The sequence below is a fragment of the Vanessa cardui genome, chromosome 23 (genome assembly GCF_905220365.1).
Source record: "Vanessa cardui chromosome 23, ilVanCard2.1, whole genome shotgun sequence".
Taxonomy (NCBI): Eukaryota; Metazoa; Arthropoda; class Insecta; order Lepidoptera; family Nymphalidae; genus Vanessa; species Vanessa cardui.
In genome coordinates this window covers 2,065,838-2,082,626 of record NC_061145.1, presented here as the reverse complement: position 1 = coordinate 2,082,626, position 16,789 = coordinate 2,065,838, and the positions used below count along the sequence as shown (strand labels likewise).

The following is a 16,789-nucleotide window of genomic DNA, read 5'->3' as shown; positions in this document are numbered from 1 at the left end:
CTTAAAGAGTGAGTGAGCCAGTGTAACTGGAGATAATTAACATCACAGTTCCCAGAGTTAGTGGTGCACTGCCGGTGTATTCCTAGTTCGATTTTTTTTAAGGCAACAATGTGTATAAACACTTATAGCACGACACAAATTAGATGTAGCATCGGAAAATGCAATGGAATGAAAATAAAACCGATTACTGCCGATTTACACAAACAATAGAAATAGCTCCCTATCGCGCCATTCGACGCTATTCGTCGCTATAGATTCACGCGTCAGAGAAAGCAAGTGCATGTAAATCGACGCGGCAAATTGACGAATATATTTAGAATTTTTTTTTTTTTTTTTCATGGTATATGTTGGCGGACGAGCATATGGGCCACCTGATGGTAAGTGGTCACCATCGCCTATAGACATTAACGCTGTAAAAATTATTAACTATTCCTTACATCGTCAATGTGCCACCAACCTTGGGAACTAAGATGTTATGTCCCTTGTGCCTGTAGTTACACTGGCTCACTCACCCTTCAAACCGGAACACAACAATACTGAGTACTGTTGTTTGGCGGTAGAATAACTGATGAGTGGGTGGTACCTACCCAGACGGGCTTGCACAAAGCCCTACCACCAAGAAATATATAGCTAATTTCTGTCGTTCCAGAGTTACACGATGCAGAACGACATACCTCTTCAGTGCGCTGTCCTCCGGCTTCTGTGCCAGTTGCTGGCGCTGCGGGTCAACTACTGCATGCTGGACAGCGACCAAGTGTTCATAGGCTTCCTGATGAAGCAACTCGACCTTGTGGAACAACACGAGATCCCGTATGTATCGTATCGATAAGTGTTCTTTCTTTCTTTCTTTCTTTCCTTCTTTCTTTCTTTCTTTCTTTCTTTCTTTCTTTCTTTCTTTCTTTCTTTCTTTCTTTCTTTCTTTCTTTCTTTCTTTCTTTCTTTCTTTCTTTCTTTCTTTCTTTCTTTCTTTCTTTCTTTCTTTCTTTCTTTCTTTCTTTCTTTCTTTCTTTCAAATGGCTTTATATTCACTAGCGACCTGCCCCGACTTCGCATGCGTGTGTGCCGTATATGATCAAAATCAAAATATACTTTATTCAAGTGGGCTTTTACAAGCACTTTTGAATCGTCATTTTACAATTAAGTGAAGCTACCACCGTATGCACATAGGTATTAAAGTAAACAATAGGCTATTTGACAATGCGAAAATATATATAAATTTTGAATTATTGTACTAAGTGTTTATTATGAGTTTACAAATAGTTATTTACTGGCGAAACTTGAAAATAATACTCAAAAATCAATAAATAAAAATGCATTTTTTTTAAACGTTTATCACGTGACACTAAACGCTCCTGATTGGCCGGGCTTATGATGAAGTCACTTTCTTGTAAACCTTGCTTTTCTACTATATGTACCACAGATTAAAATACAGCAAAGTGACGTCACCGACCCCATTGCAGCGCCATATTGTCCAAGTAGCGTTTTCGCGCGTTATTTAAATATGGATTTTTTAAAACGATATTTTTCGGCAAATATGTACTAGAAATAAAAAAAACAACTTTTATTGGGTTCCTTAACCTCTACTATATAATATAAAGTGGATTTTAAAAACCAGTCAAATAGCCTATTACTAAAGTTACATATTCTATGACTAATATATTTCACATCTGTGTATCTCATATTCTTTGGCATATATCATGTATGAAAGTGGAAGCATTGCATATGTAAAACAGAGTATCTGTGTACTGTCTCGTTAATAAATCGTGAACCAGTTAGTGACTTTCATTATCCTCTACACAAACCCAGCAATACGTGCAATGCTGTTTTTTCATATAATGTGTTATAAACAACCGAGATTTTATATTAACGAGGTCCTGGTTTCGATTCTCAGTTGAGTCGATGTAGATTATCATTAGTTTTCTATGTTGTCTTGGGTCTGGGTGTTTGTGGTACCGTCGTTGCTTCTGATTATACATAACACAAGTGCTTTAGCTACTTACATTGGGATCAGAGTAATATATGTGATGTTGTCTCATATTTATTAAACTAGTGGAATACCATTACTAATATAACTATTTACACCCCGATTTAAGCTTTAAAAGCGAAGCTTTTGTTGGGACTAGGGACGATATCGCTAGGCGGCCCGTTAACCACAGCGCTTTTGTCGCTTTATTTATTATTTAAATGTTTATTTTTCAGGAATTGCTGTGAGCTCGTCAACAGCATTCTCTTGTTTCTGGTGCAACTTTCCTCTTCGAAGCATCACACTAAGCAAATCATTGAAATTCCTAAGGTCAGTTTTATTGTATCTTCTATCAAATCCCTATTGGTGTCGCAGTACACCTCATATAAATGTTTTAACGTGTATTATACTCTAGGGATTTTTAATGGCGAGGGTGCCTGTAGTTCACTCTTGACTGCTCTGGTCGTCTTTGCATTTGGATTCCACTATCACTTACCATCAGATGAAGTGGAGTCATATGGGGGTGTTCAAGTGTATGTAACGCAATTTGGGGGGAGGGGTGTCTCGTAAATCGTTACGATACAGGGTACCGCGACCAAGTACGCGATTGAATTTAAAATAAAAAAATATTATTGTACTTAACTTATATCAGTTATCTGCCAGTGAAGGTCCCGTCAAAATTGCTCCAGCCGTTCCAGAGATAAGCCGGACTAACAGACAGACAAAAATTATATAAAAAAAATGTTATTTTGGTATATGTGCCGTGTATACATACATATGTATTGAGTAAAAAGGGCTATTTTAATATTACAAATAGACACTCCAATTTTATAACATGTATAGATATAGGGAATCAAAGTTCCAAAATTGGCAACCCTTTTCATTTACGTTTAACGGGGAATCCCCCGATTGTTTTCAAAAATCTGCAAAAATTGCGTTACGTAATACTTGTACGCTCCCTAAATCTACCTGGATTGTATTATGAAAATCCGTCATTTTCTAATTGATAGTGTTTTGTTTGCTCGAATCGAAATAAGAGTTAATGAGTATAGGCTGGTTCGTTTTTTGCCCAGAGGATCGGAATTGCGATTCAACGTGGAAATGCTGCTAGCATTCTTGCCACTATTACACGCGGTCAAGATTTATACACTAACTAGTTTTAGTTCGTATTTGTATATATATATTTAAGCATTAAATGTTGTTAATTCCTATGTTAATAAATTGCATTTTGTTATACACACATATAGTACGACAAAATTCGTAAAACCGATCACATCCGAATTGAGTACGCTATCCCAAATTATCAATATTTATTTCTCATGCGAATATGATCTTTACAAAAACGTAATAACTTGTAATATCATGTGACCTAATATATTCGTCAATTTGACGCGTCGATTTATATGCACTTGCTTTCTCTGACGCGTGAATCTATAGCGACGAATAGCGTCGAATGGCGCGATAGGGAGCTATTTCTATTGGTTGTGTAAATCGGCAGTAATCGGTTTTTATTTCATTCCATTGCATTTTCCGATGCTACATCTAATTTGTGTCGTACTGTACATGAGTATATAATGTAATGTGGCTATAGCTGATCCAGCTGTGCGACGGGCTAATGGCGTCGGGCGCGCAAGACGAGTGCATCGCAGGGCTTCAGCCCGTAGCCGTGCGTGTCTTCAGCAACATGGGCGGTGAGAAACTCCTGACTCCACTACTAGGCCATCTCGCCACATATAGCTTTACTCGGAAAGAATTGAAATATTGATGACATTAGACCAAAACTGAGATGGCCCAGTGGTTAGAACGCGTGCATCTCAACCGATGATTGCGGGGTCAAACCCAGGCAAGCGCCGCTGATTCATGTGCTTAATTTGTCTTTATAATTCATCTCGTGCTCAGCGGTGAAGGAAAACATCGTGAGGAAACCTGCATGTGACAAATTTCATAGAAATTCTGCCACATGTGTATTCAACCAATCCGCATTGGAACAGCGTGGTGGAATATGTTTCAAACCCTCTCCTTAATGGAAGAGGAGGCCTTATCTCAGCAGTGGGAAATTTACAGGCTGTTACTTTACTTTACTTTTACTTTAGACCTTACAATGCGGTTTTATTGTAGTAAACACATTAAAAACTCTTCAGTAAATTAATAAAACTCGACTCAGATTTATGATCGACGTTTAACGTCCATTAACTTGACACATAAGCACTATCAAGTTCTTGCCTGGGTTTGAACCCGCAATCATCGGTTAAGATGCAGCCATCTCGACTCTGTAATATATAACTATAACAAAGCGTGTTTAATATTTTGATGAATGTTTTTTTTTTTTTTTGTAAAGGTGGCACCATACTGGGCAGGGCTCAACAGCAAGAGGCTCAAGCAACGAGAGAAGTATTGTTTTACATGCTGCAGAAAACAATGCACCAGCCTAAGGTTCGTTTCGATACTTGGCTTATGTTTACTTGTACTAAGATTTAGGGAAGTAACATGTCTAATAAAACTAGCTATAACGGATTTAAATCGCGTATATTAATTATTTTTAACGGGTCTACCCGTGACCACGAACGCTGTAAAGTGCTCGAAACGTCGGTATGTTAAAAAATCCGTTATAGCTAGTTTTATTTCAATGTGTAATCGCGAAAATTTAAGACAACATTAAGTAACATGTCTGTTAATGTACACACTGGATAGTCTCCTCTCCCTGTTGATGTTTTGTCCTGTTTTAAGCTTACTTTCACCATTCTTCTCCAATGCGAGTTGGTGTATACACTTCACAGGCTCTCACACGATTTTCCTGCACTGTATATATGTATACAAAATTGTGATTTGAAGTCATATCATATTATATGGAGCTCGTTACTATAAATACTTTTAAATATATTTTTATAAATTTAAAAACATCATACATTACTCTGTTCTCAATATAAGTAGCTAAAGTTTTGTGTTATGGAAAATCAGAATTGACGATAGTACCACAAACAGCCAGACTCAAGACTGCATAGAAAATTAATGAACTTTTTCTACATCGAATCGGCCAGGAATCGAACCTGGGACCTCGGAGTGGCAGTGACGTACTCATGAAAACCTGTGTACACATTACTCGACCACGGAGTTAAACATTAATATAATTTGTTGCATTTATTAATTCTTTTTTTTTTTTATACCCCAGGTACTGAATTTAGTGTCATGTGTGTTATCACTATCCCAAGAACACCCGGAGAGCTACTACCGCTGGTCTGAGTTAGCCAGCGATACTTTACTCAACCTGCTCAGTGAGAGGAGCGTGGAGTGCGACTCCATTGCCGCTGTGGAGTCCCTGGAAACCTTGCTCCAGTCGCTGTACAGAGATGTGCTGCTGGAACAGACACGTGTCGAAATACTCTTGAAGATATTGTTCAAAGCGCCATTGGATCAGGTAAGTCTGTCTCGTCACGGTGACATGCGTAAGCGATCCCGTGGCGCCCGTGGTTTTTTAGTGGGTAAACCCGGTGGTCCTGGGTGCACTCGGCGTCCAGGCAACTGGGGAGTCCCACACACACCCACTTCATCACGTGGGGGAAGCGCGTAAAGCGTTTTTCCAGCGAAAAAAAAAAGAAAAAAAAAAAGGTAAGTCTGACTTGTCACGATAGCATGCGTAAGCGATCCCGTGGCGCCCGCCGAAAGACGGAGAGGGTACCGCTGTTTTTTAGTGGGTAAACCCGGTGCACTGCAATGTAATTTGGGTGCACTCGGCGTTCAGGAAACCGGGGAGTCCCACCCCCCCCCCCACTTTCCATCACGTGGGGGAAGCGCGTAAAGCGTTTTTACAGCGTAAAAATAAACGTAAGTCTGACTTACCTTCCTTTAATTATCCTCAATGTTGATGGTAATCGTCTCCCAATAAAATAGACTTTTCATTGATAAGAGAAGCAGTCGTTTTTGTAATTAAATTGATTTAATTGAACTTGAACAGATTACATTTTTTTTTGCTTTATTTTATTTATTTATTTGTTAAGGCAAACACAACAGGTTACAATCACATAGAGAATATTTCTTAAACATTAATAGTACCGAACAGATTATAACCCTAAGGGTGCATGCACAACATGACGGTATTATTACAATTAACAAATTCCAATACAGGGGATAACTATGTATGTGTACTAAACAATAACAATAGTAGGTATATCAAGAACATAATAAAATTAAATTACACGGACAAAACAAAAAAAAGACAAAAATAAAATAGTAAAATTGATTAATTCAATGAAGTTACACGAATGAATTTACAAGAAGAAAATAAATAAATGGTATAATAAACAATTTTGGTTTGAATTTACAAAAAATACAAAAGAAATATATTGCTAATAATTACAATTTACAAATTGCTTTTTTAAAATACACATTTTTTACAATTTTTACTCAATTTTGTGTGAAGAATTTTGGTATGAAGCAAACTTGAACTCTAAGAAAGGTCAGAGGCTACTTTTTTGCTTATCACATGACAAGACACTACCATTTAAATAAAACTAATTATAACGGATGAATCGCGTATATTGATTATTTTTAAACATCCCGACGTTTCGAGCACTTTGCAGTGTTCGTGGTCACGGGTAGACACTACTAGCCATTGAATAAATATTTTAATTATAAGTTATTTATCAATAAAAGCTCGACGTGTCCTCAACGACTACAGTTCTTAGTATTAAGCTGACCTGTATAAATCTTGATTTATAATTAATAATAGATAGTGCTGATTATGAATTATTTTTTATTATTCTATTACAAAATATAGGAAAATGTAAAACCCTTTTTCTGTTTTAATTTTGATAAGTGATTTTAATTATATTGATGTAAATAGTCACAATCCCCTATTGATATTGGCGCTGTAAGAAATTTTAACCACGGTTGTTGCTTCCTTGCACCCTCAACTCCTTGCTCCAACAACGTTAGAAACTAAGATGTACCTCTTGTTCTTGTAGTCAAACTTACCCCCTGATCTTTCAAACTGGAACACAACAATCCCAAGTATTGCTGTTTTTGAGGTAGATTACCTCTTTCCCATCTCCAGGAAACACCACCCGTGTTTCCCCAAAGGGGCTTGACCAAAGTCACTAAATTAATTTGCAAATCGAAAATATACAGATTTGTGAGACAGTAATAGTAACGAATAACGGTTTTTTTTTAATAATGATATTTATCTTTTTCAGGAGACAACTCCCAGAAAACTAAAGCTCCGTTACTTAACAATAATAATGGTATTATTGCGTAAAGTCCTCGTCCTGATACCGGAGAGCGAGATATTGTTATCGATTAATTATTTGAAATCGACTTGCATTTCACCGCAATCGATATTCTTCAACGTGAAACCGAACGTCGACCCGTTGAACGTTCAAAATGTCAACGAAACCTGCGCGAACCTCTCCCCGGACGTTATACTAGTACGATTTCTCTTTAAAACCTTGACATATGCGATTATTGAAATGGAAGACTTTCGAGCGAATATCAACCTTGATGATGAAGACGATAAGGATCAAAATCGTTTGATGTACTCTGTGTGTGTTAATATCATTGTACAGGCTAAGCATATGCTTCATTTGACGAGTAAGTATGAATCGTTGTTTATTATTATTATTAAAAAAATATATATGCTATTGGTTGGCGGACGAGCATATGGACCACTTGATGGTAAGTGGTCACCACTGCCCATAGACAATGGCGCTGTAAGAAACGTTAACCAAGCCTTACATCGTCAATGCGCCACCAAACTTGGGAACTAAGATGTTATGTCCCTTGTGCCTGTAGTTACACTGGCTCACTCACAACAATACTGAGTATAATTTGGCGGTAGAATAACTGATGAGTGGGTGGTACCTATCAAGACGGGCTTGCACAAAGTAATATTTAATATTTCATAGTTTACATGTAGAGCTGAGATGGCCGCGTGGTTAGAATGCGCGCATCTTAATTGATGATTTCGGGTTCAAACCCAGGCAAGCACCACTATATGCATGTGCTTAATTGGTTTTTATAATTCATCTCGTGCTCGACGGTGATGGAACACATCGTGAGGGAACCTTCATATGTCTAGTTTCATAGAAATTCAGCCACATGTGCATTCCACCAACCCGCATTGGAACAGTATGGTGGAATATGTTCCAAAACCTCTCCTTAATGACAGAGGATGCCTTAGTACAGCAGGTCAGAAATGTACGGGCTGTTATTTTACTTTTTACTTTACTTTAGTGTAAAGTAAAAAGTCAAAATATCTAATCTTTTTAATATTTTCAGATGGCTGTCTGTTCCCTCTCACAGCTAAAACAGCTCAAACGATCCTACACAACGAGCAAAGTGGTTTAAACACGGGCCTCTACAGTCCTGAGGAGAACATTCCGTTGGATACGTTGAATTTGATATGTTTGCGGTCAGCGCATAGACTGCCTCTGATTACCGTTCATTGGTCACACTTGTTGATAAGGTGAGTGCCAAAAATTCGACTACTATTTCAGTTTTCCCGTAGTTTAGGGTACATTAGCTTAGCTTCTTAATTTGAGAGTCGAGTCCAGTGGTTAGAACGCCTGCACTTAACCGATGATTGCGGGTTCAAACCCAGGCAAGCACCGCTGATTCAAGTGCTTAATTTGTCTTTATAATACATCTCGTGCTCAGCGGTGAAGGAAAACATCGTGAGGAAACCTGCATGTGACAAATTTCATAGAAATTCTGCCACATGTGTATTCCACCAACCCGCATTGGAACAGCGTGGTGGAATATGTTCCAAACCTTCTCCTCAAAGGGAGAGGCCATTTTTTTAGGCCTCTTTAGCCCAGCAGTGGGAATTTACAGGCTGTTGTTGTTGTTGTTGTTGTAGCTTCTTAATGAAATATGTCATAATGAATGTATGCTCACTCAAACAAATCTGGGTTTAAATTCGAAATATCTAGGTTATTTTATTATACAGGATTTCAACTATATTATGAATTGTGTGGTGGAATATGGTCCAATCCTTCTACTAAAAGGGAGAAGAGGTCTTAGCCCAGTAGTGGGAAATTTACGGGCTGTTAATGTCTTTGATGATTTAATAGGCAGACATAAATATAACTAAAAGCCATTTTTTTAATTTTTTTGTCGCTTAAGAAACGTTCTTTTGCCCTTTTTTTGGAACTTCTCGGCGCATTACAGCTTACTGGAATACCCACTAAAAATCCCGCGGTACCTACTCCATCTCTTCAGTATTATATCTGCATACTAACCTTTCACTTGTCCTTTGCTAAGCCAAGCTATAGGGCACTAATAAGGCTGTTACTGTACTGTACTGTACTGTACTCTCAGGCTGAACTTCCTGTCGCACAAGTACTGGCACAAGCTGATCGGTTTCGCTCGCAACCTGCCGCTCAGCGCGGACGGCGGCGACGCGGCGCTGTTGCGCGTCGACGCGCTGCAGGCCGCCTGCGTGCTCGCCTACTGCGAATACTTCGTGAGTCCACGTTTGTCCACCGCTGGGCATAGGCCCAGATCCTGCTAACCCTCTTGTGTTAATCCTCTTATCCACAATACACGTGTCCTCCTCATCTGTACTAAAAATGTACTATTATAGAAGTGATAGTAACTCTGTCTTTCTAAATCACTGAACCGATTTTGATGAAATTTGGTATGGAGCGAGGAAGGAGAGTCATTATAATCCTAACACCTGACGACTATTAACAATATAAGCTACAAGCTTCGTTTTAAAGAATCGTTATCAAGTAAACTTTAAATATTTTCATTTCTTTCCAATAAGAACTGTTTGTGTTCCTTTTTTAAATTATGATCCTAGAATGTTTAAAAAAAGAACCATTAAAATCACCAGTTGATTTTAAATATAATACTTTTAATAAATTCCCATTAATAAACAAACATTTATAATTTACAGTTGGACAACGGTCTATCGGAGGCAGTTCACCTGACTTGGTTGCTAGTGAACAGAATACATATCCTGGTATCGCAGTACAACGAGGAGGTTGTACGGAACCTGTTGGGTAAGGTCCAACAGGCTGCGGGGGCCTCGGGGCTCCTCTTGCAGGCCGTGGCTGCGAGGTGCCAGAGCTGCTTGAAAGTAAGTAACGTGTAACTATTGTGTAAATCCATATAGGCTTTACAGAGGTTGTATGAAAATATTTATGTTTAAATGTATTGCAATTAAAGGTACAAGGAAGATAACTTCTATGTTTCTATGTTTATTGGCGCATGGTGTTTTAAGGAATGTTTATATGTCTTACAGCGTCGATGGGTGGGTAGTCACCATCTACCGTCAAGTCCACATATGTGATAGAATTAGATATTGAATATATATTATTATTTTTTTTTATAATTCAGTTAGTAACAATTAGTTAAGTGATTGGGTTGTTTATAGGCGTCGCGGACGTATAAAGGAATTTTAATGTTTACATGCCTATATGCGTTCTTAGTGTAATCTTCCTGATCACAGGATTTAAACTCAAGGATTTTTTCGTTCAAAAATCACCAAAGCAAAAACCTCCTTGATTGGCTGTTGTGGTTTATTTCTTTTTTTTTTTTTAATTTATTTTACAACATCCACAGGCTCGCAGATGCCCGTGCCTTTTTTTACATTCTATTTTTAAACATTTTGGCGTTTTATATTTTATACTAAACATTAGCAGATCTTCGTTGGATTTCATTCGTCTTCTTGTTAGACGTTGCCCATACTGACTTTTTTTTTTCTTTTTTTCTTTTTAAATATTTTAAATTAATATCTATACTATTATATTATAAATATGAAAATAACTCTGTCTGTCTATTTATCTGTCACTCTTAGCAAACATAAACTCCAAGGAAGGACATAGACTACTTTTTTTGTCGAACACGTGACAATCAAACCCCCTAAAACGAGCGGAGCCGCGGGCGAAAACTAGTCTTTTATAAAGTAATTATAATCATTAATACTCTTTGGTAATTGGTATACATTTTTCAGAATGATTTTGCACTGAATACATATAAAATATTGTCCCTGTGCCATGAGAGTCAGTCCGGAGCTTTAGTATTTCTAATATGCCGAATTATTGGAAAATTGGAACCGGCTATCGCTACTCGGTGAGTTTATATTATTCTTTAATTATTTAAATGCTTTTATTTATAAAAAAATATGACAACATTATCATATCCTAATAAAAACATTCTTATTTTGAGATGTTTAATACAAAGTAACTAGTTTTTCTTAGTTGTTCTACATTATTAATTTTAAAAAAAGGTTTTATGTATTGTTAAAATAATTATAATGTTTAAAAAGCATCAATATAACATGTAGTAATGTGAAAATATTAATTTTGTCTCTGCACGGTTTCTTTTTTCGTGAAACGATTAGTTTTGCTGAAGAAATCAGAAACTACTGCTAGATTACTGATTACACTTCACATCTATCAATATAAGCGTTTTAAATTGACAGTATTTCTATAATAAATGTGTATAATACATGTACTATTTTTCAAAAAAATGGTACCATAGATTATTATATTCCACAGATTCGCAAAACTAGCAATAGACAGATGTAAGTCACTGAAGAGTATGTCGGCAGAGGTAATAAACTCTCAGCTATCGAAGGAGGATGTGCAAGTGGCGCTTGAATTGTTGCAAAGGGACAGGGTTCATATCCGGTGAGGATTTTGCTATATTGCCATTTATTTATTACGTAAATTACAAAGGGTTAGGAAGTGGGGGGGGGGGGGGGGTTTCGGAGTTTCGATAGTTCTTACGTCAGAAGATGCGCAATGTTAAAATTATTTGAAACACCACGGGAAACCCCGTGATTGCCGGGGCTTACTATGACGGACTTTTAGAATCTTTAAAGTTACAAATTAAAATTTCAAATAAATTGTTGTTTTGAAAATTAATAATTAAAATCAGTCGGCATATTCTTATTTTTTCTTATAATAGGTGTAGAGGGACGTAAACTAGTGAAGGTCTTGTGTATTAAATTAGTGGTCCCAAATATATAAAGTAATATTCAATGTTTACCACATAAAGATTTATGTATACATATTTATCTTTATTTGACAAAGTTATATAATTGAAAAGTATTTATATACTGATATTCACATAATTTATCACGAATTGCATTCATACATAATATTCAAGTCTTATCAAGGATAGTCTTAAAACGAATAAATATCAATAAATAATCTATTTATATAATAACAAAAATAAATGTAAAACTGATTGTTTTTTTTTCAGTTATTCGAATTTGGTAGTGGAGTTAAACGCATTAGCATCCAGCGTATTTGATCTATCACCGTTGGACCTCTCTCAGGACAGGGCGATCAATCCGCACTACATCATCACCAGCAATGTGGACAGCAGCTGGTTACTGAACCAAGTTAAAAGCAGGTGAGGCATTCTCTCGGTTCAAAGAAAACTCAAACTCAAATAACTTTATTCAATATAGAAGTATTACACTTTCTTATTGATGGTCAATTGAAACAGTACCACTGGTTCGGAAAAGAAAATACCCTGACCTGAGAAGACCTGACTGGCGAAAGAAACTCAGCGGGTTTTTTTGTCTCATATATTATGTAAACAAAAATTCACTTTACATAAAACTAGTTATTACGGATTTAAATCGCGTATATTAATTATTTTTGGACATCCCGACGTTTCGAGCAACCGGAACGTTACTCAAGATACCAATTGAGAAATCGTTGGCGGTAGTTGCAAATAATATTTTCTTTTATTCTTCAAATAGACAAATGCCACCTTAGTCTACCCGTGACCACGAACGCTGTAAAGTGCTCGAAACGTCGGGATGTCCAAAATAATTAATATACACGATTAAAATCCGTTATAACTAGTTTTATTTAAATGTGTAATAATCGCGAAAATTTAAGACAAAAATTCACTTTGGTTTAACTTTTCTGTTTACCACTCTTATTGAAGAATATAAGTCCCTCCCTTAGTGGTAAGGCTCAATGCAAGTCCGATTTGCTACCACCCACTCATGAATATTGAAACGCAAAACAACAGAACGTTTTTACTTGGTGGTAGGAATTTGTGCAAGCCCGCTTGGGTAGGTACCACCCAATCATTAAATATTCTACCGCCAATACCGCTGCTACTCAGTATGGTTCTGGTTTGCAGGGTTAGTGAGCCAGTGTAACTACATACACAAGAGACATAACATTTTATTTCCCAAGATTGGTGGCGCATTGGTAATGTAAGGCGTGGTTAATATTTCTTACAGCGCCATTGTGTATAGATAGTACCATTAGATGGTCCACCAACCTATACTATAAAACAAAAAAAAAAGAAACATGCTGCGTTTTGATGTGAAGGTAATATAAATGAACCAGTATAAGCTAAAGTGTAAGAGAAAATAATTATTTTGGCATGTATAAAATCTATATTTCGTTTTTGTTCAATAGATGCTGTCAAACGGATTGCAATATACCGAAGGTTCCGAAGTACAATGATTTGGCGCTACTGTTATCAAACCTTTCCCAAGAGGATCTCAAAGCCATAATGTCATGTCCGGAGTTTGACAGGAAAATACTGAGTTCGTGCTTCAAAGTAGCGTGCGAAACGTTCACAAGAGAATTCCTCAACTCGATGTCGGAGATGGAACTGAGAGAGTCGGAGATGGACTTAATAAGAGAACAGAGAGAGATGGAGATAGCTAGAGAGGAAATGTCTTCTTCCGTTGATAGCAATAAATTGTACGTAGTCAATACTCTACAAGTGTTCAAAAAGGGTGATACTAAGGAGTCCAAGTCACAATTCTTCATTCCCATAATGGATAACGATGTCAAAGAAAAGTTTGGGAACCTGCAAATATCGGAAGAGGAAACGGATATATCGATACCGGAGTTATCTAAACTGTACCAAGTCTCCTTGATGACGTTAGACAAGTCACTGGCAGATGTTCTCAAACTTTTCCCGAAACAAAATCGTCCGTTGAGCCAATCGGAAAACTTCAATTTGAATATCGAACAAACAATAGACAGGTACACGAGGCGATGCCACCAAGTGTTCCAGGACAAATTATTCTATCAAGAATTTATAACTATACACACGGTGTTGACTGGATTTTTAAAATCCGCTGACGCAATTTTGACCCTTATAGACGAAACTGACTGTGATTTAGTAGAAAAATGCGTTGAGAACATAATTCCGAGTTCATTGTCTAGAAATATAGCTGTGTTTTCGGTCGTATCGCTGCAATACATGTCGTTCTTGATAAAGAATAAGAAAATAGTCGAGACTCCGATAAATGCCGATGTTTCATTCCGCGTAACAAATGTCACCACAGATAATGTATGCGTGGATCACGTTATATTGGTCACAGTTGAGAATGTCTCGAAAGCTTTGAGTTTTAAAGAAATCTGGTCGGAGTTGAATACCGAAAATAATTCGAATAGGACCCAATCGGCGATTAGTTGCTTGTATGCAATTGTGAAATATTTAGTTAAGGTAATGATTTTATAGCTTTCCATACTATATGATTGTCTTGTATAGTTTTAACTAGTCAGTTCTCTGTATATATTTTTAATGATATTTAAAAATATATAGACCAATCATTGATAAATTACCTGATACGCGATATCTCCTACTAAAACCGAGTATTGCTACTATTATCATTTATTTGACAGTGGTTGTTTTTGGTGCTAAAAACATTTTTAGACATATTTAAATTTATATATACATATTTATAATGAAAGTCTGTGCAACTATTATCTATTTAGTTAAACAACTTGGTAGGGCTTTGTGCAAGCCCGTCTGAGTAGGTACCACCCACTCATCAGTTATTTTACCACCAAACAACAGTACTCAGTATTGTTGTGTTCCGCTTTGAAGGGTGAGTGATCCAGTGTAACTACAGGCACAAGGGACATAATATATTAGTTCCCAAGGTTGGTGGCACATTGACGATGTAAGGAATAGTTAATATTTCTTACAGCGTCATTGTCTATGGGTGATGGTGACCACTTTCCATCAGGTGGCCCATATGCTCGTCCGCCAACCTATACCATAAAAAGAAAAAAAAAACAACTAAACTATTCTAGGCTAGACTTTTAGTTAAACACCAATAGCATCCTTATAATTTCACGTTTTAATTATAACACTACTACATATCTTTATAGAGTGAGATTATACTTATTCATAACGGAAAACGAAAAAAATCAATAGTATAATATATAATCATTGTTAATATATGTATATATTTTTTTATAAACAGGACAAAAAACCTTTGATTCTAAAAACGTTCATGAAGTTTCAAGACGATGGTCCGAAACCCGATATAATTATCACGGGGAATAAGTTGGCAACACTGATCGAATACTGGGAAGAGAATTTGTACGCGAAGAAGAATAGAAGTATACTCGGTAAGAGATATAAAACAGCGATCGAGAGTCTCCTTATAAGCTTGTCGAGGTAAGTGTTACTAATATCAAATCAAAATATACTTGATTCGAGTAGGCTTTCGAGATGGCCCAGTGGTTAGAACGCGTGCATCTTAACCGATGATTGCGGGTTCAAACCCAGGCAAGCACCGCTGATTCATGTGCTCAATTTGTCTTTATAATTCATCTCGTGCTCAGCGTTGAAGGAAAACATCGTGAGGAAACCTGCATGTGACAAATTGCATAGAAATTCTGCCACATGTGCATTCCACCAACCCGCATTGGAACAGCGTGGTGGAATATGTTCCAAACCTTCTCCTCAAAGGGAGAGGAGGCCTTTAGCCCAGCAGTGTGAATTTACAGGTTGTTGTTGTTGTTGTTGAGCAGGCTTTTACAAGCACTTTTGAATCGTCATTTAACAATTAAGTGAAGCTACCACCGGTTCGGAATGTAGATTCTACCGAGAAGAACCGGCAAGAAACTCAGTAGTTACTCTTTTTTAACATTTGAAAACAGTCGTGTTAGTTAAATCCAATTATATGTATATGTATGTAATTTATCCTGCCTGGAAGTCTACAAGTATTAAGTTGACGACCTCCACGGTCGAGTGGTGTATACACCGGTTTTCAGGGTTACGCCATTCTGAGGTCCCGGGTTCGATTCCCGGCCGAGTCGATGTAGATTACCATAAGTTTTCTATATTGTCTTGGGTCTGGGTGTTTGTGGTACCGTCGTTACTTCTGATTTCCATAACACAAGTGCTTCAGCTACTTACATTGGGATCAGAGTAATGTATGTGATGTTGTCTCATATTATATATTATATTATATTAATTCTACGCTATATTATCGTCTGTATAATTTTATAATTATTTTGTATTGGAAAATATGCCTTCTTTAACAATGTATTTTTTAAAATGATATAGAATTTGTAAAACGGCAAAGTTAAAAATGTCTGTGGAATTTTATTATAGAAACGGATACCTTGCCCTAAGAAAGATTTATTGACATGAAGGTTACCTTACGATACTTTCCTGTCAAGAGCATAGTACGATATTCAAATATAATTTAACATCTTTATACAGCCATTTCATCTCTAGTAGATATATAACAACTAACTTAATATGACTTATTGAAAAAACTGTATATTATGTTATCAAATACATTTGTAGGTTAGAATTGGTAACCAACATAGCCCTCATACCACCTCTAGCGTGGTCATTCGTTGAGGTGAAGACAAAGAAGGAACACCTGGAAAAGATCGATATACCGTTGCAGCCCTTACAGGATATGGATATTTTGGAAGCGTTTTTGTTTAGGTAAGTTACTCCATACCACTCAACATGGCTGTTTTTCTGTTTTGTATTTTAATATTTACTTATATAAATTAACTAGCAGACCCGGCCACGCGTTGCTGTGGCTGAGTGATTAAGGAAGGATTTAAAAGACAAAATTTAACA

The 16,789-nt window shown here is 36.8% G+C and overlaps 1 protein-coding gene across 1 annotated transcript in view; it reads left to right on the top strand.

Annotated features, from left to right (window-relative positions):
* Positions 1-16,789, top strand: part of LOC124539592 (huntingtin) — a 52,341-nt gene that overhangs the window by 23,421 nt on the left and 12,131 nt on the right. The window contains exons 20-34 of the mRNA XM_047116885.1: positions 650-810; positions 2,200-2,293; positions 3,555-3,654; positions 4,302-4,396; positions 5,133-5,378; positions 7,153-7,546; positions 8,234-8,420; positions 9,275-9,419; positions 9,855-10,037; positions 10,914-11,032; positions 11,461-11,592; positions 12,170-12,322; positions 13,354-14,398; positions 15,165-15,361; positions 16,502-16,648. Coding sequence (XP_046972841.1) covers positions 650-810; positions 2,200-2,293; positions 3,555-3,654; positions 4,302-4,396; positions 5,133-5,378; positions 7,153-7,546; positions 8,234-8,420; positions 9,275-9,419; positions 9,855-10,037; positions 10,914-11,032; positions 11,461-11,592; positions 12,170-12,322; positions 13,354-14,398; positions 15,165-15,361; positions 16,502-16,648 — 3,398 coding nt within the window. The remainder of the gene's footprint in view (positions 1-649; positions 811-2,199; positions 2,294-3,554; positions 3,655-4,301; positions 4,397-5,132; positions 5,379-7,152; positions 7,547-8,233; positions 8,421-9,274; positions 9,420-9,854; positions 10,038-10,913; positions 11,033-11,460; positions 11,593-12,169; positions 12,323-13,353; positions 14,399-15,164; positions 15,362-16,501; positions 16,649-16,789) is intronic.